Source organism: Bison bison, unplaced genomic scaffold (assembly GCF_000754665.1).
Source record: "Bison bison bison isolate TAMUID 2011002044 unplaced genomic scaffold, Bison_UMD1.0 scf7180017864471, whole genome shotgun sequence".
Taxonomy (NCBI): domain Eukaryota; kingdom Metazoa; phylum Chordata; class Mammalia; order Artiodactyla; family Bovidae; genus Bison; species Bison bison.
The window spans coordinates 40,238,546-40,262,590 of NW_011495032.1; the positions used below are offsets into that span (position 1 = coordinate 40,238,546).

At 53.2% G+C, this 24,045-nt stretch overlaps 1 protein-coding gene across 1 annotated transcript in view; it reads right to left on the minus strand.

Annotated features, from left to right (window-relative positions):
• The window catches only part of TNS1 (tensin 1), a 205,654-nt gene that overhangs the window by 79,556 nt on the left and 102,053 nt on the right, over positions 1-24,045 (minus strand). The window contains 12 exon segments of the mRNA XM_010861166.1: positions 5,480-5,596; positions 6,757-6,822; positions 8,295-8,424; positions 9,256-9,331; positions 9,553-9,613; positions 10,264-10,376; positions 13,466-13,549; positions 15,094-15,158; positions 15,516-15,638; positions 16,676-16,726; positions 19,827-19,998; positions 22,201-22,250. Coding sequence (XP_010859468.1) covers positions 5,480-5,596; positions 6,757-6,822; positions 8,295-8,424; positions 9,256-9,331; positions 9,553-9,613; positions 10,264-10,376; positions 13,466-13,549; positions 15,094-15,158; positions 15,516-15,638; positions 16,676-16,726; positions 19,827-19,994 — 1,054 coding nt within the window. The 5' untranslated portion in view covers positions 19,995-19,998; positions 22,201-22,250.

The following is a 24,045-nucleotide window of genomic DNA, read 5'->3' on the forward strand; positions in this document are numbered from 1 at the left end:
TAGGCAAAAAACACAGCCCCGCTCCCACCCACGACGAGCTGAGATCTGGGCACGGGGCTTTAGCACTCAGGCCAAAGAGCTAATGGGGCTGCTGGAGGCTGTGAAACATGGTGTCAGCTAGAGTGCTGAACTGGCAGGCTCCAGACCAAACCGGAGAAAGACAGCAGGCGGCTCATGGGAGACCAGACTGCTCGCCTTGCCTCCACCACCCTGGACCTTCACTTGCTCCTCATTTGGGACCAAGATTCTAGGCATCCAACTGCAGAAAACCCAGCAAACCCCTTCCTAGATGTGATAGACTGAACCACCCTCCACTAAATTGCTGTGCTGAAGTCTTAACCCCCAGGACCTCAGAATATGACTGTACTTGGAGACAGAGTCCTTAGAGGGGGTGATTAAGTTAAATGAGGTCATAAGGGTGGGCCCCAACCCAACACAAGTGATGTCCCTAAGAGAAGGTGAGGACTCAGACCCGCACGGAGGGAGGACCATGTGAAGACACAAGCGAGGAGTCAGCCGTCAACAAGCCAAGGGGAGGCCTCAGGAGAAGCCAGCCCTGCCTACACCTTGATCTCAGACTTCTGGCCCCAGAACTGGGAGAAAATGAATGTCTGTTGTTTAAGGTAAACAGTCGTGGTACTTTGTTGTGGCTGCCAGCACAGACTAGGACATCAGGCCCTCGGGTCCACCAGAGGGCTCTGCTCCCAAAGGAAGGAGTCCCTGAGATGACAGGCACCCCCTCCTCCCCCCAGCCACCCACCCCAAGGCCTGGAACCTTCTCTTCCCAGAAGGTTCTTCATTGGATTCTTCACTTTTCATCATTACCCCCCCAAACACCCAACTTCTGGCTCAAGTACAGAGGAGCAAAAATGACCCCAGGCAGCACAGTGACTACAGCCTCGGTCCACCAGGCAGAGGTACACTCTCCCTTGATTTCTGCTGCTGCTTCCTGGCCCAGTCCTCCAGGGAAATGGGCTGCCCTGCAGGGCACCCTGTCATCTAAGGTGAAGAGTGAGGGGTGTGAGGACGGGAAGAAGCTGAGATCCAGAGGGAGAGAGGGATTTGGAGCTGATCCCTGGATCCACATGCCAACCCACCTCTGATCTTCATACCCTGGGTGAGATCGCTGCCCTCCCCACGTGCAGTGTGGTCATCACGCAATGCAGTGGTCACAGGGTGGGCTGAGGTCCTAAGGGAGTTCCACACATGGGGATGCCTCCCCCTTGGGCAGGTCCCTTCCCCTGCAGAGCCTGATCTGGGAGGACCAGCCTTCAGGGACCAGAAGTCCTCACACGATTTCTTCCTTCATTTAGCCGCTGAGATTGACGGAGGACTCCCTGAGGTAAGGGGCAAGCATGCTGAGTGCCCCGGGGTCACACGTTCTGAAGTGGAAAACTGCTCGAGGGTCCAGGGGGTGGCAATGCAGGCAGCGAGGGAGGAGTTAAACAGAGCAGTTGCTCACAGGCAAGGTTAAGTCGGGGTCACCGGGAGGGCTTCCTGGAGGAGTGGGAGCTCTGACCCCAGCGCTGACCGCCTCTCACTGCAGGGAATGCCGAGGTGGGGCCCAGGCCAGAGATGACCTTTGTCGCCAAGACCTGGACTCAGTGCCCTCGCCCACCACTATGAGTCACCCAGCAGACTCCAGAGGCGACTGGCCGGCCCCTCCTACACCCACCCCCAATGGGCCTGACGTAGGAAAGGCAGACAGCCTCCAGAAATGTCATCACCCCACCTTGCATACACCACCGCCTCTGTATTTTGAGAGGCCAGTCCCTCAGCAGAGGCTGTCCTGAGTGAGCAGCCTCTCCCGTAAGGGGGACAGGGGGACCTCAGGGAGGTGCCTCAGTTATTCCCGACCCCAAAGCCCTGCTAAGTACCTGCCACAGGTGACATTCTGTGTGGCCCTGCGTGTAGCCCCCTGTCCTGAGAGGCAGGGCAGGCGTGACCTGGACTGCCTGGTGGTGACTGTAGGGGGCACAGCAAGTAGAACACTCAGCCAGGCTCAGCAGGACCCAGGTACCGCCACAGACCACACACCCAGGACAAGCTCTGCAGACAACGGCCAGCCGCGGTCGGCACTGGGGCTCCACGTGGGATGTGCTCTTTACTAGTGAGGCAACCCAGGCAGGTCGCTTAACCTCTCTGCATGTAGTTCCCCATCCAGGCAGGAGAAGAATGCCCACCTCACAAGGTGACTGTGGGCATCAGATGAGACGGTGGCTATCAAGCGCTGGGCATCGTGCCGGCATGTGGCAAAGCCAGAGCTGACTCCCAAGGCCAAGGGGCCTCCTCCCTTAGCCCTGTGGGCAGACCCCTGAGGTCATGGTCACTACTGACATGGCAGAGACTCACAAGGAAACACAGCAGGCAGGCTCGCTACAGTTCCTGCTCCCTGAAAGGTACTCAAAATGAACTGTCGACAAAACCCCTGTTTTACAACAGAGTAAACTGAGGGCCCCAGAGGATGACACCTTGGCAGAGGATTTGAACCCAGAGAGTTTGGCTTCAGGGACCACACTCTTAACCACTGTACAAACTGCCTCACACGAAAACTGATACAATAGCCCAGGGACGTGGGTACTGCCACCATCCCAAGTTTATAGATGAGGATACGAGGAACATGAGACGTGAAATCATTTGACCAAGGTCACAGAGCTGAGGAGGGGACACCTGCAGGGTGGACACGCATGCTTGAGCCCTGCACTCCAGCACCTCGGGGTCGGCCTTCCTTTCCTGGCCCAGCGGCTCCCTGGGGAGCACACAAAGCCATCTCTGGTACCACATCACACCTCACAAGGCCAAGCCCCAGTTCCAGCGAATAGCCAAGCCCCTCCCAGGCTCCAGCGTGAGCCATCTCTTGAGTGCCCCCAGAGTCTTGGGGGTTAGGCACCCTTATCCTAGCTAGCATGTGCGGAAACCAGGCCCACAACCAGGAAAACAGACACAGGACTCCTGCTTCCCTCCCAGACCAGAGAACTAGCCAGAAGAAAATGCAAGCTGGATGGCATGACCGACTCAATGGACATGAGTTTGAGCAAGCTCTGGGAGATGGTGAAGAACAGGGAAGCCTGGCGTGCAGCAGTACATGGGGTCGCAGAGTCGGACACGACTCAGCAATTGAACAACAACTAGGCCCAGAATCTAGAGCCTTCCAGAAATGCTCCAGCCAGGAAAAGCAGGATGGGAGTTAACAATCACTGCTCCCACCACAAGGCCACCCGGCCGGCTCTCCTGTCCCTGTGGGGCATGCAGCCCAGCAACAGCGGGGAGCACACAGTGGGACTGGGATAACGTGGGGTGTGCCCAGACCACGCGAAGTGACCCCCTCAGCCACCCAGCCCCCAGCCTAGGCCAGCAGGCCAGGGAGGAGGACGGCTGGGCTGAGAGCCACTCCCTTTGCCTTCCCTTCCCACCCTCGGGCATAAGGCCAGCATCTCAGCCTCCAGACAGGAGCCCCTCTGTCCCTACAGGACAGGCTGACCTTTAACTGGCCTGAAGGTCCCACTGGTTCCATCCCCCTGCCTGGGGGAGCAGATCGGAGGAGAAAGGAGGACGGGTAAGTGGGTGGGAGAGGAGCCCAGGGCCTCCCTCGCCCCCTTCTTCCTCCCCCTTCCCCGCCTCTGGTACCAGCCTCTGGCTCCTTCCGCCCACTTCCTTCCCTCAGGCTGACTCTGACCCAAGTCCCATCCTTCCCGTAGCCCCTCCTTTCCCCTTAATTATTTTACCTTCTGTTTGCCTGGCACTTTATAGTTTACTAAATGCTTTTACATTTATCATCGCATTGAATCCACACCAGGGAGAGATGGAGAGACATTGAAAATTCCTTCAGACTGCCAAGTGTTCTTGTTAAAAATGCAAACATCCCCAGGATGGTGAACAATTAGGCTGGCAGCCACCGGTACCTCAGGACTGATTCATTGCATCCTCTTCCTCCTCCCAGCTACTGGGTTCAAGCGGACATGATTGGAGGGAGGAGAACTTTGGGGGCGGCCTCAGCATAGTGAGTCCCTGGTGGCTCAGAGGTTAAAGCATCTGCCTGCAATGCAGGAGATGCCGGTTCGACCCCTGAGCTGGGAAGATCCCCTGGAGAAGGAAATGGCAACCCACTCCAGTATTCTTGCTGGGAGAATCATGGAGGGAAGAGTCTAGTAGGCTACAATCCACGGGGTCGCAAAGAGTCGGACACGACCGAGCTACTTCACTTTCACTTTCACTTTTCACTTTCAGCATAGTGGGCAGGGCTTAGTGTCTGGGCCTCTGGGGCAGGAGAAAGAAGAGCAAGAACTAAGTAGGTACAAAGACAAACTTGGACTGTTGCAACACTGCACGTGAACTCTCATCAAACCCCAAACTCTAGCCCCACCATCACCCTCATCGCACTCCCTCTGAACTCCATCGCTCATTCTGGAGTGTCCAAGGTCAGAGAGAGAAACTTTATGCAGAAAAACGCCAAAAAGACTTTCAGGGTGGAGTCAACAAATCCAAAACCTTGGAGACGGAGGCAGGGTGAGGGCCCCTGGGCTACCTAACCCAGCTCTGCCACATGGCCCAGGGTCCCCTCCCAAGGACCAGCTTCAACAAGGTGCCGAAGCACAGAGACTGGGTGCTGGTGTCCTTGAATGAACACAGGCTGGTCATGGGTATAAATCAAAGGGGGTCTCAGTTACCCCATCTGAAAACTGATGGGGGATGGGGAAATAAGCCTGTGACCAAACCCCAGACAGGGCGTCTCAAGAGTTCCTGAGCTCCAGACAAGCTCACTTCAGAGGCCCCGCATATTCAAATGAACCACATAAATCAACAGAATTCATACATAACTCTCAAGAGCTGATATGAGTTGTGAATGACCGTATGACATAATGCTAGGGTTTGCTGCTAAATTAAACATGTATTAATTTCATTTCTGCTGCTTTCTTTTCAAATTTTGGAGCCTACCAGTTTGTTTCCAGCTCACAAACATTTTCGTTGGCTGTTGATGAAAGCCTGTGGGCCCTGAACACTGTGTCTACATTCCTGGTGCTCTGACCCCAGAGAACTCAGGCAGCGAGCCTGGAGAAATCCAACAACAGGGTTAAAAGAAACCTAACAAATGCAGTGTTTGCAGCACAGCAGGGCATCTCAAGCTCCATGCAAGGCTACCTCCTCCAAGGAGGCCTCCCAGACCACTCCAGATCTCAAGAATCCCTCCCCTGCCAATCTCAGAGCATTTGCTGCCTATGAGACTCATTTGGCACCAAGAATACACGCTTCTGTGGCTGGTTTGCTGCATTCTTTGGCTCTGCCTTCTTAGCTTAACACATTCGTGTTTGGTTTTATCTTCCCTCACTGAACCGTGAGCTCTCAGAAATGCCTTGCACTTCTCCTCTGTCCCCCCGACCCTCTGAACCCAGTATGGTATCACAGCAAACCAAGAGACCCAAGGCCATTTGAGCAGGGCTATGCAATTGCAGAGGGACTAGAAGTCACTGGTCCCACCTACCCTCCATGCCATCATCTCGATGCCCATTGAAGTTGTCATAGGAATCCCAGCGGATGAGGGGGTCAGAGGTGTTATAGTCCACGGACACGCTCGGGCCATTCTCCAGGTGTTCCATGCCTTAGAAAATGGGAAAGGAGAAGATAGCAAAGAGAAAGAAAAAAAAAAAAAAAACAGATCAGCAGCTGGAAAAACAGAGGAAGCCAACAAGCTCCCCAAGGATGCTCCCTAAGGGACTTCTCATTTTCTTGACCATGCGGGGTGGAACCAGTGGCTTAAGTTGGATGGAGAACCCAGGAGTCTGGTTTCTTACATTCTTGAAAAAGCTCTCACCAGGTCATAAGGGTAAATCAGGACAGCAGCACTGAGCATCAAAGACCCCCCAGAACAGAGCTGGGGGGGAGCTCTCTGGCTGGGTGGCTGCCTCTTTCTCTTCTGTGCCCCAGGGGCCCTTGTGACAGTGCCAAGAGTCCAGAGAGGCTGGCCCTGGAGTCAGAGGGGAGGGTGGGAGAGACTTGCAGTGGGCTGCACGGGGCCAGGGACAGCAGGCAAGTCACAGCCTTGACACTGAGAGGACACAGGTCATCCCAGCCATCCCCCTGCCCCTCCACGTAAGAGGCTCTCTCCTCTAGGCAGAAATCTGAGGAGAGAGGCAGAATCTCGCCTACACTTTCAGAGAAAGCCCAGGATGTGGACAGAAAAGCTACAGGTCCGGCCTTCTGGGGTGAGTTACCCTTCTGACCCAGTAGTCCCTTCTTTAATCTCCCCAGAGTCCCTCTGTCTGTAACCTGACTTCATCTCTTCCTATTTGGTTCCCAAATAAGATGGCGAACAACTGGTCTCCACATATAACCAGTCTAAAGGCTTAACAGCTATTATTAAATTGCCCTTCTCATCTTCAGGTTGAATCACCTCAGTTCTCATAAATACTTATTGTCCATCCAGCACCTATGAGTGTCCCCTGGCCACTCATTCCATCCACCACGGCCCTCAGTCTCTGAATATAATAGGATGATGACTTAATGGGGCCAAAATAGTTTATCCAACCCAGCGCTGGTCTACTTTTTTATTTTTACTATCCAGAGATTAAGTCACTGGTTCATGTTTAGCTGGGGGTCCACTATGATACCCAGATCCTCTTCTGCTGGTCTGCCTCTCAACCACAGGTAACTTGATATTTGTAGAGCAGACCAGTGGGGAAAGGGTGAAGGTGAGCTGAGGTGGGGCAGGGCTGGATGGAGGGAAGGGAGTGAATTAGTGGGTTCTAACTCAGCTTTTACCTTGAATTTTCTCTGGTCCATAAGAAAATACAAATTCAACTTTGCCGTATTCTGGAAATCGATCGTCTGAAAAAGGAGAAGGAAAACAAAAATGGGCGATCAATTCCCAAAAAAGGACTCCACACAAAGTTTTCTTCTAGAAAGGATTAAAGTAATATATGTATTTATTGTTGTTATCTAGTCACTAAGTCATGTCTGAGTCTTTTGCGACCCCATGGACTGTAGCCCTCCAGACTCCTCCGTCCATGGGATTTTCCCGGCAAGAATACTGGGATAGGTTGTCATTTCCTTCTCCAGAGGATCTCCCTGACTCAGGGAACGAACCTGCATCTCCTGCACTGGCAGGCATCCGATTCTTTACCACTGAGCCACCAGGGAAGCCCAACATATGCATACACGGTTGATAATATAATAAATAATATGTACGATGATGGTAAGTCTCCTGCTCACTTTAGTCCAGTCCTACGTGCCTAAGGTAACCGCTTCTTACCATTTCTATTTTCTGTTCTACTAGCAGCTACCTCTAAGACTCTATATAATAGCCACAGTTTTTATGCCACTATTTTTAATCAGTTTTAAGTAATCTTCATTGATGCAACACGATGAAGATAAATAATTTGGACCACTTTTAATATTCCCACCTCCCTTCTTAAATCTTGTTATGATTATTAATCACCCTTCTGATTACCTCTGAAACTTTAAATATTGGAGTTGAGCCTCTATTTCTTGATCTGTCCATTTTTGATCGTGTCCTGACTCCCTCCCTACAGGGGGAGAAAATTTTTGCCCTTCCCTTCCCCCACCTTTCCACAACCCCTTTTATCTTGTCAGTTATTCCTTTACCTTCCTTGTTAGGACTGATACCATTTACATTCTCTTCTGCAAATGTAACAGCATCTTCTGTGTTTGCCCTCCTGGCTCTGGTACAGGGAAACCTCTTCATAGAAACATCGTTCTCCCTGCGTGAGCCAGACCACACTGGGGGCTCAGGCCTTCCCTCCTCAGAGCTCCAGCCCCATGCTCTGATCTCTGCCTGAACCCAGTCTGGACACAGATCACACCCACCCTTCTGCTTGTCAGAAGGGAAGTTACAGCAGGGGTGGCGTTCCCTCACTGGACCACCTGTCACGCCCGTGCACATCTCCATCACTGCAGGCAGCACTTCACAGTATCACGTGTGTGTGTCTCTTCCTCCCGTAAGACTGTGAGCTCCCTAAGGATAGGGCCTGACTCCTTTCTGTTTGTATCGCCAGGGTCTAGCACGTGCCGGGCACATACGGACACTCAGGTGATGCTGGTGGGTTTATAGATAGATGAATAGATGGGTGAATGGATGTAGACATGTCCCAGACCTGAACATGATGCAGATAAAACCTAATGGATAGAGGAAAGAAGCAAAGAGAGACAGCTCCCTGATCACCCCCCTTCCCCTGGGAAAACGGTCACCCTTCACTGCTGCCGCAGCCCCTCCATTAGGTCCTTCTATCCAGTGGTATAATTATTCCTTGTACGGCTGCCTGTCTACTCAACAAGCCTACCCTTGAAGGCATCGTCAAGGTCCTCCTTCCCAAAGACAACTCCCAGGTCATGGATGGCACAGGTGTGGAACTGCACCCTGAAGATGACATCTCGGGCTGGGCTCCGGAACTTCTTGTGGTAGCACTTCAGCTGGTGGGAGAGACAGCAGAGCCCATCAGGGGCCCAGAGGTAGGAAGTTAGTCCCAGGGTGCCTCCTTATCAGCTCCATTTCTGGGCCCCAAACCCACTGAGGGAGCGGTCACCCATCCCCAACAGGATCTCAGAGCTCTCTGGGGAAACTTCCAGAACAGCAGAGGTTGGAGGCCAGTCCTGCCCTGTGGGGACAAAACTACCCTCCCGAAAAGTTCCTGCATGTAAAACATAGCCAATGGAAATTTGCTGTATGACTCAGGGAGCTCAAACCAGGGCTCTGGAACAACCTAGAGGTGTGGGAACAGGTGGGAGGTGGGAGAAAGGTTCGGGGGAGGGGAATATGTACACTTAGGGCTGATTCACGTTGATGTGCAGCAGAAATCAAATCCATATTGTAAAGCAATCATCAATCAATTAAAAATAAAATTTTTTAGAAAAGAAGTTCCTGCACAACAGTCAAAATGGAGAAAGCAGAAGTGGATTTAAATTGCAAGTGGAAGGAGTGAAGCTGGAATTGAGGCAGTCCCGGTCACCAGCGGGAAGCCCGGAGGTAACAGCTCACACAGAGCCGTATTTCCCTGGAGGTGCTCCAGAACAAGAGGAAAGCCCAGGCAAGGCATATCCCACTGTGAGGAAGTGGATGGACAAGGACCTTCCAGGCTGGAAGGCCTTGCAGGGCCCCTGAGAGCCAGTCAATGCCCCCAAGGCTGGTGGCCCACCAGGAGGGACACACTTATCCAGAGAGACAGGAGGGGAGCACGATGAAAAAAGAAAGAAAAAAATAAACGGTGGGGGCAGGGGAGAGCTTGAGACGGAGGAGCGACTCACCAAGATGTCTCCCTTCAAGAGCAGCCCAGGCTCAATGGTGATGCAGATGCTGGTCTGGCTGTCTCCTTGGACGTTGCTATGGGAGAGAGGCGGGCAGAGGGACAGAGGGCTGCTACGGGGGCTGAGCAGTACCTTCTTCCAGCGGCCCCTCCACCAGGGGACTGTCGGGAAAGCTCACTGATGCATCCCTCAGCCCTCCTCCTAGAAAAGGTTCTAAACACCCCTCCAATCCCTGTCCCCAGTCCTCAGCCTCAGTTCTCCAACATTCCTGGCCTCTCATTCCTGCGGAATACCTACTAGATGCCAGATGTGTAGACAGGTTGCATGGCCTGGTAGATCCGGAGAAATGGTCGACACCCTGTAAAGGAGGGGTGGTGTTAGCCAAGACAGCAGAAATAGCCAGAGGAGGAAGGGGGAGAGGAGAGATGCAGGAAGGAAGGACCAACCAGGAGGAAGAAGAGTGAGCAGGGGAAGGAGGAAAAGAGGAAGGAGAAATGGGAAAAGAACGAGGGAAAAAATGCTAACTTTTCATTAAAGGCATTTTGAGGGACTTCCCTGGTGGTCCAGTGGTTAAGGATCTGCCTTCCAATGTTGGAGACACGGGTTTGATCCCTGATCGGGGAACTAAGATCCCACCTGCCACGGGGCAACTAAGCCCGCACACAACTAGAGAGAAGCCTGCATGCTGCGATGAAAGACCCCATATTCTGCAAGGAACCCCAATGCAGCCAAAATTAAATAAATAAATCAATATTTGTAAAATAATAGAGACATTTTGAGTTTAAGAACGTGGTCACATCCAGCGTCACCTGCCGGCAGGCACTGCCAGTATTAAACCCACTTTGCAGATGAGTCAACTGGGGTGCAAAGAAACAGGAAGTGGTACAGTTGAGACGCCAAGCCTAAGACTTGGCAGCTAGCCAGCATTTTTACCACCTAACACTGCCTCCTCAGAGAAGGAGATGGAAGACAGGAGGAGAATGGAAGCCAGGGGGTTCAGAGAGTTACCTCCTTTAGACTCGAAGTTAGGGATGCCGTGCATGATCACGTGGTGCAGAAACAAGGGCTTGTTGTTCATTTTGATGGAGCCAGAGAGCAGGCCGCTGAAATAATGCACGTACCTGGAGCAGGGAGGGGGCGGCTTCAGCCAGGGAGGTCTGCGCTAGAATACAGCCATCCTGTTCTCTTTCTCCCCAGCACACTGCCCTAGGTGGCCCTGCCGACTCCCACCATCTCCATCAACCCCCAGGTCTCCTGGCACCTGGGGTCTTCTCCACCCTTGCTGCCTGTACAGGTACCGATACACCTAGAGTGGAGTCCAGCCAAACCTCCCACTTGGGGTTCTCCAGCGCCCCCTGGTGGTCAATGTGGCCATCTCTTTCCTGCTTCACTCCCGGCCCAGGAATCTCCAGCTGGACCAAATTTCCTCCCACACATCCCTGACAGGCATCATTTAGCTGTTCACTACAGAACAAGGCAGGATGATCAACCATCAAACAGCTCTGACACCCTGACCCCCAGCCCAAACCAAGTTTACATTTGTACCCATAGGCCCCAGTTCTGTCCCTACAGACGCACCAGCCACATAACAATATAGCAAATAGTAAGAGCTTAATAATTTTAGTCCTTCGCTTTTTTTTGCCTGGAGAATCCCACGGACAGAGGAGCCTGGCGGGCTACATCCAGTGGTCATCCATCCACTGAAGTGACTTAGCACTCATGCAAAAAGGGTACAAAGTTACTCTATAGCACTTCATTTGATACTGAAGGATATCTAACTTCCATTAAGTAGTCCTATCTTTAGAGTCAACATTCCCCAATTCCCTTAACAAGGATCTCGCTAGAAGACTGGAAGGAAAAGCCACCCGCACTCCTAGAAGAAAGGGAAAACTAATCCAGAAAGAGTCATGAGCCTCCCAAAGACACAGCAAGAGGGCACAAAGGTGAGAGGGGAGCAGGTGGGAGGAGCAGGGAACCAGTCTGACTCCGATGCGTCTACTAGAAGGAGGGGCCAGTCCATTTGGTCAGTGCTTCCTCCTCTCCTGACTGGCCAGAGGATGCCACTCTGGGTCAGCTGGACCAATCAGAATGTATTCTGATTTGAGGTGAGTGGGACCAGAACCCTCATGACCTTGACAATGGTCTCGTCCTGACTCTCAGCTCCTTGGCCCACCTCCAGGCCTGTGGGCCTCTGTCCCTGGGCTGGGGTGGGGCCACCTTGGACTACCCTAGCAAGATAATCTGATGGGCAGCACCAGCTCCTATTCAAGCCCCTACCCAGCCCCCAGCCCCGTTGCTCAAACCGGAAACCTGGAATGGCAGGTTCCTATCAGATCTTCTGATCGTGCCAACAGGATGTGTCTGTGTGCTGGGGACAATGAACCCGGGGGTGGGGTGACAATGAATGGGGGAGCTGCAGGCAAAGCTCCTCCCTCCCTCTTTCCCTGCCCTCCGCTCCTCCAGCTGATCCAATCCCTGGAAGTAACACTGACAAGGCGGGAAAGTGGCAACGAATGCCACTTCCCCAACGGTCGCACTTCCACATTTGAGCACAGACAGAATTACCCACCCATGAGCAGATGCAGCTACAGATATGAGCGGCAAGGCAGATACAAGGCAGATAATATAAACACAGACACACACACCCCCCAATGGCACGCTATGTAAGCACACACTGAGCACGGTGGAATCCTTGAACCATCCTATTCCTGAGAGTAACACTAATCCCTGTCCTCCAGGCTTTTAGCTGCAGAGATGTGACTGCCCTGCCCACACCCTCCACGCCACATCATACCATCATTAACATCATGCTCCTCTTATCTGAATTTAATCTTTTAAGGCCAAGGGCCAGACTCGTGACCAAGACCACCAGCCATATGTAGCAAGCCAGGATCTTGAACAATTTTTGATATTCTAGTAAAAGAACTCAAAAAAAGAACTGTAGCAGCAAGCCAGGATCTTGAACAAATTTTTGATAATCTAGTAAAAGAACTCAAAAAAAGAGCTCTAGCAGTTCTTTCCTCCCTGGGAAGACTCTCACTGACCCACTGCTGCTGTGTCTGACAGCCTAGTCAGAATTTTCTGCACAGAAAGATATTCCCTTTCCGATCTTTGACCCAGAAGCTAGCTACCCACTGCCCTGTGCCGGTTGTGAGGCTCTGGTGGCCTAAGGACTCATTCGCTTCTGCTTGGGCTTCCTCTGCAATGGCAGAAACACAATCCCCAGCGGAGCCAGCACACTTTTAGCCAGGCAAGATGGAGGCGATGGGGTGTGAGTTGGGAATCCCCTGCCTGGAGAGGTTGGGAAGCTCCAGGACCTGCAGCTAGGAGGTCCTGCTTTGCCTGGTCAGTGTTCCAAGGGGCTGGAAAAGTCAGTGAAACACCGCGGCCTTCATACCTGCTACCTGGACCCTTTACCTCAGGCCTTCACTCATATGCTTCCTTCTCCCTTCTCAGACCTCACCTTACATGGCATCTTCTCAGAATGGTCAGTCCATTGGAATCAGCCTCTCACATCCACCCCCATCACACTCTCTAGCTCATCATGTTCTATTTTGGCTTTTTCCCCTTCAAAGCATTTATCACTGTCTAAAATGACCCTGATGGTCTATTGTATAAAGTTCTCAACAGAATAATCAGCTTACTAAGGGCTAAAGATCATCCTGTTCAAGTAGATATTGCCAGCACTTGGAACATTAACTAGAGTCTCAAAAATTTGCCAGACAAATGAAGAAATCCATTCCTACCCTGCTTCCTGCATGGGCTGTTGTGGACCACATCGTTGACAGCCCTTCGTAAAATTTTAAAGCTCTCACAGCAGAAAGGGACCCTCATCATGAATGAGTGTCTGTCACCTCCTCAGAGCAGATGGCAATAACTTTAGCCTCCTGCAGACCCATCCAAACACAGGACCAAGAACGGCACTGCTTTCTCATACAAGCTGTCTCCTCACACCCCCGACTCCCTACTGCTGGGCCCACTGCTCTCTGGCACCAACCTCAGGAGCCAACTGCTGTGCCCCACTGTGGGCACACACAGCTGCCCACAGGCTCCTGAGTTCATGCGCCTCCAGGCTGGACCTGAACATGCATGCTTGGCACACCACCACATAGGTACACTGTGCAGTCCCATGGGTTCACGAGGCTGGTTCCCACATACAGCGCACACACACACACATGTATGTACTGGGCCAAGAGCCCTGGAGACCCACCTCCTCTGGGATGGTTGGCCAATGGGTACAATCTTATCCTCGTAGAACCGTTTCATCGCAAACCGGTCCAGGGCCTGGTCGGCACTGTGCGGAGAGACAGGTGGTCAGAGGAGCCAACTTCCACGATCCCCCTGTCCCCCTACCCCTGCTCCCCAGACCTGCAGAGCCCTCCAGGCACTCTGTCCTGAGATGCTTTCAGGAAAGGGTTGCTCCAGCATCCCTCCCTCCTGTGTGCTGCAATACTCAGCACAGGGGCCTTAGAACCAGACATCCTGGGAGCCCGTCTCAAGTCTACCACTGACTTAGTAGCCCCTGGTCTTTGGGGCAGGTTACTTAACCTTCCTGAACCTGATTTTCCTTTCCTGGCAAATGAGGTGATAACTATGCCTTCTTCGAATGTTGTTACAGCAATTGAGAGAGATAACATCTCTAAAGAGCTTGGCACATGTGGGCCCACAGTAGGTGCACAGGCAGTGTTCACCATTAAGCAAAGATTAAGCCGGGTCAGGTTTCTTAAAGTCATAAAACTACCGTCCTATTGGCAAGCCCTTCAGAGAACACTCCTCAAAGAGGTCACTTTATAAAGAGACAGATCATATAGCTCCGCCGTTCTAGACTCTCCACCAATGTCCCTCTTAGAATAAACCCCAAAGTCCTCACCAAGGGTTGCAAGGCCCCTGGACTCTGCCCCCTTGCAGCTTCACTTCCTAGTCTTTGTCCCTTCAATCATTCGGCTCCAAACATGCCAGGCCCTGGCATTCCCATTGCTGGCATTTGCCCTACTCTCTTCTCTGCCTGGAAGGTCCTCTGCCACCACCATCCCCCAGACCACACATGAGTCAGTCCTTCCCAGCCTCCTGCCACTTAATTCCAATCTCTGCTCACATATCACCTCCTGGAGAGACCTCCCCACTGTCTTGCTTCAGTCTCTGTTCCCAAAGGACTTGCCTCCTGCCCTTAGGGATGTGTTTGTTCACTTATTTAACACTCACGAGGGCAGTGGCCCACCTTTGCCCACTGCTCTATTCTCAGCACCTAGAACAGCTTGCACAGTGACTGTTCTGTAACCATTGTCAAATGACAGAATGAATGGACCAACTCCTCTGCCTCTCTGCAAAGCCAAATCAGAATGGAACCCATGGCTGGCTGTTTCCTGTTCTTGCTGCAAACTCCAAAGTGGGAAGATGCCCGTGATGGCCAGAGGCAGGGGCATGAATGAGAAAACGTCTAGGTGGCTCAGCTGCACCCAGATGTGTTCCAACATTTCCTTGTGACTCCCTCGCTGCTCTTTGGGGTAAATAGAAGGCAGTTTGGCAAAGGAAAGTGGCCCCAAGAAGCCAGCTGGATGGGGCGCCCATGCAGGGTCTGCCTCCCACAGCTGTCCCCCACCCTTGGGGCCCCAGATAGGAGGATGGTCTCTGCTCTATGCTACCCTCTGTCCAAGGGCCCCTACCCCAGAGCTGTGGGCGGGGACTTTCTCCTTTCTGGGGGCTCCTCACCCTGTCCTCAGCATCTCTTGTCTCCTCTGTCCTCATCCTCCAATTCCAAGGAAGGCCGAGGCCTTGGGTGGGTGGGGAAGGGGGTCCTGCTGTCAACATTCAGAGAACAGGAGACTTGGGTTCTCTTACCTGGCAGAAATGTTGCTGTAGTGCATGTAAGCCGCGATCACAACGCCAATCCTGCCTCGGTTTCCCTGAAAGAGCCCCAAACACAAAAGCCTTCACTGCTAAGGCCGGCCCTCCCACCCCAGAGCCCAACCAAAAGCCTTAAAGAAAAGGGGCTGGAGAGAGGGGGAGTGGCTCTCAGACAGAAAAGGAGGAGGGAGGAAGCAGGTGGGGCTGAATCTTAAAAAGAAGAAACAGTAGATTATCCACCACACCTGAGGGCCCCACAGGCTGGTAGACCCCGTTTCTCGTGGGTGCCGCCCCAGACAGAATGCATTATCCCCAAGAAGAAGAATACACACAAAGTTGCACACTCACACAATCCAATGACACGGGCAGGTACACGCACTCATCGCACACATGCACCGTGCCATCCCCGCTCTGACCTTGTTGTGTAGGACGACCACGTTGTGGGGGTCTGCATTGAGCCAGGTGTCCATGGCCTTGCAGACGCTGCAGATCTTCTCCAGGGCCGGGGTGTGGAGGTCGGGCCAGCCAAATTCCAGGACCTGTGGCCCAAGCCATGAGTAAGAAGTGGCAGAAGCGCAGAGACCCAACATGGGTGGGGGACGGTGAGGGGACGTTAGTTCCCGCCCTGCCCATCAACCCTACTCGGAGGCAGGGGTGTGGAGGCTGAGGACACTGGTCCAAGACTTTGTTCTGACACCGCTCCCTGTGGGGCCTCAGGTTAGTCACCACCTCTACCCCAGCCCCAGCCCCAGTTTCTCACATGTGTATAATGCAAAAGCTTAGCACCCCCGAAGATCCCAGGTCCCTTTCACACAACTTTGACCTTAAGACAAGCTCTCCTCCCACACACCCCAGGGGCTGGCTCAGGGAGGAAGATGGAAAGCGGAAGGCTGATCACAGCTCTTTCCCAGGCCCTGGACACACAAAGCATCAAGTTTTCAGGCCAAAAGAGGCCTGAGTGGGACAGAGAGTAGACCTGAATAGCAGTCATCAGGTTCCTTCAAACTTTAACTCACAGAACTTTAAAGTACAAGAAAACCTGTGTTCAGAAGGACCCAGAGAGCTGATCTAATCCAGCCCATCCACTTTTAGACAGGCAAACCAAGGCCCAGAGCACTCTGCCGCCCACCCAAGGTCACACAACGACGGTCACTGGACTCCAGGGGCTGGAGCGGCACGCAGAGCCCCTCCACACACGCTCACTCAACAGCAGGTGAAAGAATGCTGGCTGTCGGAAGCCTGCACTGGCGATTCCCAGCCAGGGCAAATCCAGAAGACTCGTCATTAAGACTGAAAATCCCACAACCGCAGCCCCGCCCCAGGAACTCTGTGTGCACACCACCAGAGGCAGGCCTGGGTGGAAATGACTGTATTGAGCTTTGCTTTCTGTAATTCATATCACAGAAGCGCTATGCGCTTTTCTATTTTCCAAAAAGAAGGGAGCACAGTGACTTTGAACAGGCTTTGCAAACAGTCACAGCACTTTCCTCCAAGATTCTAACATGGGATCTTCAGAGGAAGCGAGCCCAGGCAAGGAGAACTCCCCCAAAAAAACCCCCAAACAGCACAGGCTCACCTTGGCGTGGAGCTTCGTGATGTCAGGTCTCCGCTCAGAGAGGTTGAAAAGCTAGAAGGAGGAAAAGGAAGAGGTTGTGAGAAGGCAGCCCTTTCTCTCTCTCTGTCTTCCCTGCTGGAAATTCTACTACATGAACACACATGAAGCCCCACCAGACACACACAGACTGACGGGAACCAACTACAGGTTCTCAGGATGAACAGGGAGACAGAGACAGGTATGCAGACACTCAGCCCCGCCCCTGGATGAGCAGACATCCTGATCTGAAGGTGAGAAGGGGATGGAATCTGTCTTGGGCCCCACGGGCCACCCCCAAGGTGAGCGTCTCTCCACACTGTATGGAGATCCAGTGGTGGCAACTGGTAAGCATTTGGCCATCTCTGGTCTGTACTTCACATGGTGCCTTTAGAAACTCACCCCATGGAGATGCAACTGCTATGTGGTCAGACACCCTCTATCAAAGGGTGCAAACCATGCTGGGTGGACCCTCTCAGATCCTTGACCTCCCAGGAGACATCCCCTGACACTTGACCACATCCCATGGGAACCCCCCTGTCTCTGAATTCCTGTCTTCCATCTCTGGAGGAGGCAGGCAGAACTCCCAACATCCAGCTCAAGGCCTGGGAAACTCAAAGGCCTCTGTGATATCTCCTGGGGAGAGAAGAGGACCACAGGGTCTGGAATGGGTGGGACAGAGTGGGGAAGGTACAGCAGAGACTCATGGAACTCTGGACTCCTGAAATTGGGCAGGATCTTAAATGGCTTCTGATCCACTCTTCATAGGCTTCCCTGTTGGCTCAGTCAGTAAAGAGGCTGCCTGCAATGCAGGAGACCCAGGTTCGATCCCTAGGTCGGGAAGACCCCCTGGAGAAGGGAATGGCAGTATTCTTACCTGGAAAATCCTATGGACAGAGAAACCTGGTGGGCTACAGTCCATGGGGTCGCAAGAGTCAGACATGACTTAACGACTAAACCACTACATTACATCACTCTTGAGTCCCATAAAGGAATATGCTTTATGCCAGTAACAACAGCTACCACTTGGGTGTTCCCAGACAGCCAGGCCGCACTAAGGACTTGACATTTGACAAGCTGCCTTAATTCTCTCCACAACCTCTGAAATAGATAGTGTCATTAGGCCCATTTTACAGATGGTATCCTAAGGCTTAGTGAGGCTAAGTGCCAGGATCAGACAGTTAGTAGGAGCAGAGTCAGCATAGAACTTTCTGATATTTAAAGCTGGATGTCTTTTTTTTTTTTTGGCTGCGCCATGCAGCATGTGGAATCTTAGTCTCCAAACCAGGGATTAAACCCATGTCCCCTGCAGTGGAAGTATGCAGTCTTAACCACTGGCCAGTCAGGGAAGTCCCTAAAGCCAGACTCTTAACAACGTCCAACATAGCTGACGGATGGGTCTCTATAGAGGGTCGAATGGTGTCCCACAAAAATTCATGTCCACCCAGAACTTCAGAATGTGACCTTATTTAGAAACAGGTCCTTTGCTGATGTAAGTACTCAAGGGTCTGGTGATGAGATCATCCTGGCTTCAGAGTGGGCCCCAAATCCAGTGACTGTGTCCTTATAAGAAGAGGAGAGGACACACAGACATGGGAAGAAGGACGGTCATGTGATGATGAAGGCAGAGACTAGGGCAAGGCGCCTATAGGCCAAGGAGCCACCAGAAGATGGGAGAAGGCAAGGAGAATTCTCCCCTATAGGATTCAGATGGAGCACGGCCCCAGTGACACCTTGACTCGGACTCCTAGCTTCCAGAACCGAGGAAAAATTAATTTTGTTGTCTTAAGCCACCTAATTTGTGGGAATTTGTTACAGCAGCCCTGGGGACCTAACACAGTCCCTACACCCTGCCTCTGCTCTCTCACCGTGGCACGGCCGGTCCATGAGTCCAGCCCACATGTACCTTCCTATAAAGTGGGCCTGAGCCCTCCTCTGGGGCCAGGATAGCTCCAATCCCCTGGCCAGCCTTTCTGACCCCCATAGTGGGTGAGGAGTCAGGGATAACCTCCTCCACATTGGTTGGGAGATTCTCCTGTCCCAAGTACGATTCTCTGTTCAGCAACTCGAGGTCCCTCAAAACACACCCTGCCACAGCTCTGCCCTAAGACTTCTCAGAGGCGCTGACAGTGTGACACCTCTGCTACTTCCTGACGCTGTGACCTCAGGCAAATACCCCACCTCTCTGTGCTCCTGCAGTAGCTGCTTCCTAGGGCTGTAGTGATGTTAAATACGTGGGAAGGAGTTAGGACAGGGCCTGGATCATCACAGGTGCTCAATAACATGAGTGTCACCATCAGCGTCCCTCCTCCTGGTCAACACACACGTACACCCACACACATACAGACACACCACATGCACACACACCCACTTGTACACATATACACACAAACATACATACCTATACACATACCTATACACACACTTGTACAGACACACCACATGCACACACACCCACTTGTACACATACATGCACAAGCACACACATGCGAACCACACATACCCATAAACATGCAAACACACAAGGACAAGCACACACACTCCACGGTACACATACATGCACAGGCACACATACCTATACACACACGTACAGACACTCCACATGCACACACACACCCCACTTGTACACATACACGCACAAGCACACACACACAGTACAAACCACACGTACCCATACACATGCACACATATAAAGACAAGCACACACACACACATACAGACACACCACATGCACACACACACCCCACTTGTACACATACACGCACAAGCACACATACACACACAAACCACACATACCCACACATGTGCACACACAGGACAAGCACACACAATCCACTGTACACATACACATACAAGCACACATACAAACCACACATACCATACACATGCACACACAGGACAAGCACACACACACACGACTTGGCTCAGATGCTGTGTCCCAGCCACAGAGACTCTCCGCAGAGGACAGCTGGACAGTGAGTGAGGACTCAGACCATGAGACGCCCGAGGTCAGGGGCAGGTGAGAGAAGAGGGGAGAAGAGCTGGCGCAGGAGCAGCTGGGATGAGACTCCAGCAGGAAGAGGTGGCACGCAGAAAGGATGGGGCCCTGGACCAGTGGGCGGGGGCCCATCCTCACCAGGTAGTTGCCTCCATGTTTGGACTTGAGCATCTGGGCCACCTCGCGGAGGTTGCTCCGGAAGTTCTCCTCATTGGCTGTGCTGGGGAAGGAGACGGCGATGATCCTCTCGGTGACGTACACCAGGTCCAGCTCACAGCTGTCCTCCGTGGTCCGGCTCGTACTCATGTTTCTGGGGAGACAGCAGGCAGCAGATCAGAATCCAGGCCCCCAGGACGAGGTCCAGGAACCTGCACCCCTCCACACCATACATGGCCCCCAGATCTAACCCAGGAGGGCTTGGCTGCTCCCTGACTCTGAGCCAAGGCCAGAGGCTTCCCCGGGGCAAGGCCAGTGTAGCCCTCAAGGCCAGTCTGGGAGAGCCGGGGAGAACAGAGCTGCGCAGAAGCCGGCAAGGATCTCAAGCCGTTTCAGAAACAAAGAGTAATGACACTAGTCCTACATGTTCATCAGTCCTGTCGGCATCGCCTTCAACCTGTGATCCCAGAGGTCAGAGCCAGGGCCGGAACCAGCCAGGGCCCAGGAGTCCAGCTCAGCCTCCCAACATACAGCAGCCACCTGGTCTGGCAGAAGCTTCTCGAAGGATCCAGGGAGAGCTCCAGAGAGGAAGGAGAGCCTGAAGCGAGGGCTCTTGCATCCCAGAGCTGAGCCTTCTACCGCCCTCTGCTTGCTCTGAGCTGTGGCATGGGCGGGGAGGCCCTCAGGGGTAGGGGCAGCTCAGGTGACGCACTCACCTGGGCTCCAGGTAAGCCAGACCACAGCGCACATTCCAGCCCTCCCTGGAGGCAGGCTGACTCCTGCCCTTTGTTCCTGGCTCTCCCCCCACCTCTGGCAGCTCCCACCGCCTCCGGGGCTGCTTCCTGCCAGTGACCTCCCTGGTTTCTAAGGGCCCAGGAGGCCGAGGATGCTGCCACAGTGGCAGGGGACTCCCAGACATCCCAGTGCCATCTGAGCTTCTAAGAGAGGTAGGGAGCTGCCTGGGCCGGCACTGAGTGAGAGGAAGCGAGGGCTCACACCTTTACACCTCACCCAGCTGCTCTTCCAGAGGAGGGTCCAGGCTGAGCTGACGGGATGGGGAAAGGGGTCTCGGGAAATTAGCAACCCATTCCAAAGCCCCCCAGCGGCTTCTAGGGGCACCTCATACCGTTCTTACCCCATCACCAGCCTCCTGCTTCCCCTCACTACCCAAGATGGACCACACTCATGTTGATAACCTCTCACTACCTCCGGGTAAAGCTGGGACTGGAGGGACAGTGGGAGGGATACCACTGGGGTGTTTCAGAGTGATGGGGCGGCAGTAGGGTGTACAGCCCCAGGACACCAAGAACCGGGGCAGAATCCAAATCTCCTCCAGGGTTAGCTCTGAGCCAGCTGTATAGATGGGGCTTGGACACAGGGGAGCCAAAGGTGACATATAGCTTCTCCATGGGGACGGTGACTGGGACGCAGTGATAGAGATGCCAGGGTGCTGGGAGCCCACTGTGAATTTGGCCTCCGAGTCCTGATCATTCCTGGCCCTGCAGCCTATGGGGGTGGGGCTCCTACTGAAGGCAGAACAGCGCCACCACCTGGACAACATCAGCATCGAACTCTGCACCCACCGATTCTCAGCTACAAGGGAGGAGGGATCTGCTAAGGGGGCCCTCCACTCTCTGTAGACAGCTGGCAGTAGGACTACTGCCCACTGGGAGCTTCAGCTACACACCAAGCCCTCTCTGGCTGGGGCTCCAGATCCCTGGGGCCAGATTCTCACTCATCTCAGAAGCCTCGGATGAAGGAGAGGCAGAGGAAGCCAAAAAAATCAGAGAACCTGGACCCAGGACAAAGTAACTCTGGATGAGCAAAGCACTGAGTCCCCTATGATCCCCTTGCCCCAGCCCCCATCAGCCCAGCCAGCCAGAGAACATTCCTTTTATAAATGATCCTCGAGTATCAGAAGCCACTGCTCATGGAAAGGAACAGTATCTAGCACGGGCCTCAATGCCAGCCAGTCCTGAAGGCAAATCCAAGTGCTGCCTGTTGGTGGTTGCGTGACCTTTAACAAGTTGCCTCATTTCCCTGAGACCCAGTTTCTTCATCTGTCAAATGGGGATAAAATACTTACCCTGCAGGGTTGTTGCAAGGACTAGATGAGATCATGCAGGTAAATAAAGAATCTAGCTCAAGGACTGGCTTCAAACTAGAATTCAAAATATGACTGATTCCCAGTGCCATCTACCCACATCCTCTCGCTGTAGCTTCCATGTCTGCCATGCTCCCAACCAGTGGCTTCATGACTTTGGCATTAGAGACTCAAAGGCATGACTTGCTGGGAATACCCACAGTGACCTCACTGCCTGCCCCCCACCCCCTGCCCCCTATAGTCCAGGCATACCTGATGGGCTTGGGATGAGGCTGGACACTTGGTGTAACTCTGGTGGAACTCTGGGAAAGAGAAGAGAGGAGCAGCGTTAGGATGGGGACCAGCTGGACGGCAGGAGAGCAGCAGAGAGCTGTCCACACAAGTGGTCAGGGCCACGGGCAAACACAGATTTCCTTCTGCTTCTGCCAACATTCCAGCCCAGGTGCCCTAAAGCCCCACCAACACAGCAACTCAAAGCCAAAAGCAATCGATGCCAACCCCACGTGAGTGTGCCTGTGTGCCTGCAAGCCCCTGAGGGGAAGCGCTTTCCTCCCTCCGGGCAAGGAAAAAATTCCCAGTGCCCAGAAATGCACCAGGCCTGGGCTGGTGCCACCTGTATGGAGTACACACTCAATAAAGCAGTTACTAAATTGATGGACACTCATTTCACCTTGAAGTGCTGGATATCGAAACAGTAATCCCAAGTGGTGAACAGAGATTCAAGCATGAAAGAAGGAAAGATGAGAGCGCTAGCACCCCTCCGTCCAGCTCTGAACATTTCTTCTCTGCCCACCAGCTGCCTGCAAGCCTCTCCTTTAAAGCAGCAACACCAGGTCAGTCAAAAGTTTTGGGACAAGAAGCCACCAGGCACGGTGTGTACCAACCAGAGCTAGGCAGCAAATCATACTTCTAAGGACCCACTGCCCATTGTCTGTTACCTCCCTCATCCGCTCCCATCTCTAGGGTTGTCAACTGGTACAAAATTAGGCAAATGGACCCAAGTTGGTGTCCAAAACATCTCTGGGAAACTGTATGGTACGGCAATGAAAGTACAGGATCAGAGCCCCCACAGCATCCTATGGGCAGCCTTGCACTACTCAATGCTCTGAGCCTCTGTAATGTCACGAGTGCTGTGCTGTGCTTAGCTGCTTAGTCATCGCCGACTCTTTGCAACACCGTGGACTGTAGCCCTCCAGGCTCCTCTGTCCACAGGGATTCTCCAGGCAAGAATACTGGAGTGGGTTGCCATGCTCTCATCCAGGGGATCTTCCCAACCCAGGGATCAAACCCAGGTCTCCTTCATTGCAGGCAGATTCTTTACCATCTGAGCCACCAGGGAAGCCCCAATGTCACGAGTAAGATGCAACAATCCTCATGGGGTTATTTGAACAGTAAAGGAAATTATGCACATCCAGCCCTTAGACATTCTTACCATTATTACATCGAGTACAATTAAAAGAATAGTTAGAGACACAAACAAACAGTTACCTCTATAGAAAAGCAAAATCCTGCATCACCAGCTGCTACCCATCCCTTCATCCACCTCACTCGATGCAGAATTGAAGCCCTACCTGGACACTCGCAGCCAGAGCCCTCTGAGCCCACTGGCACTTTCCAAACATGCCTGAGCCTCCCCTAAACCAGCCTTTCGTGACCACCAAGCTGTATTCGCTTGGAGGAGAGAGGAGCACAGTCCACCAAGGAGAGGAGAAACCAAGGCTACAGCAACTCACCCCCAAGTCCTGACGACCAGCAGGATTCATCCTCAGACTCCGGGCTGGACCACTGGGGCCCCAAGAAGAGGAGCCCCCTTCAGCCCTCTCCACGCAGCACCAACGAGGCGGGGGTGGGTGGGCTCTGCAACCCCGCACCCAGCTGAGCCCCAAGTCAGGGCAGCCCCCCTAAGAAGAGGACTCTCCATCCAGCCTTTCGCAAGAAGGCTGCAGCCAGAGCCTGGGGCTGCAGCACAGCCCCAAACAGCTCAGCCTAGAGGCAGCAGGAGGAAACAGCCAAGTTGTGCTGTCCAGCGGGAAGTTTCTCTGTCTCCACAGCTCTCCTGGCCCCGAGGACTTGGGTTTGCATGAGTCAGGCATGGGG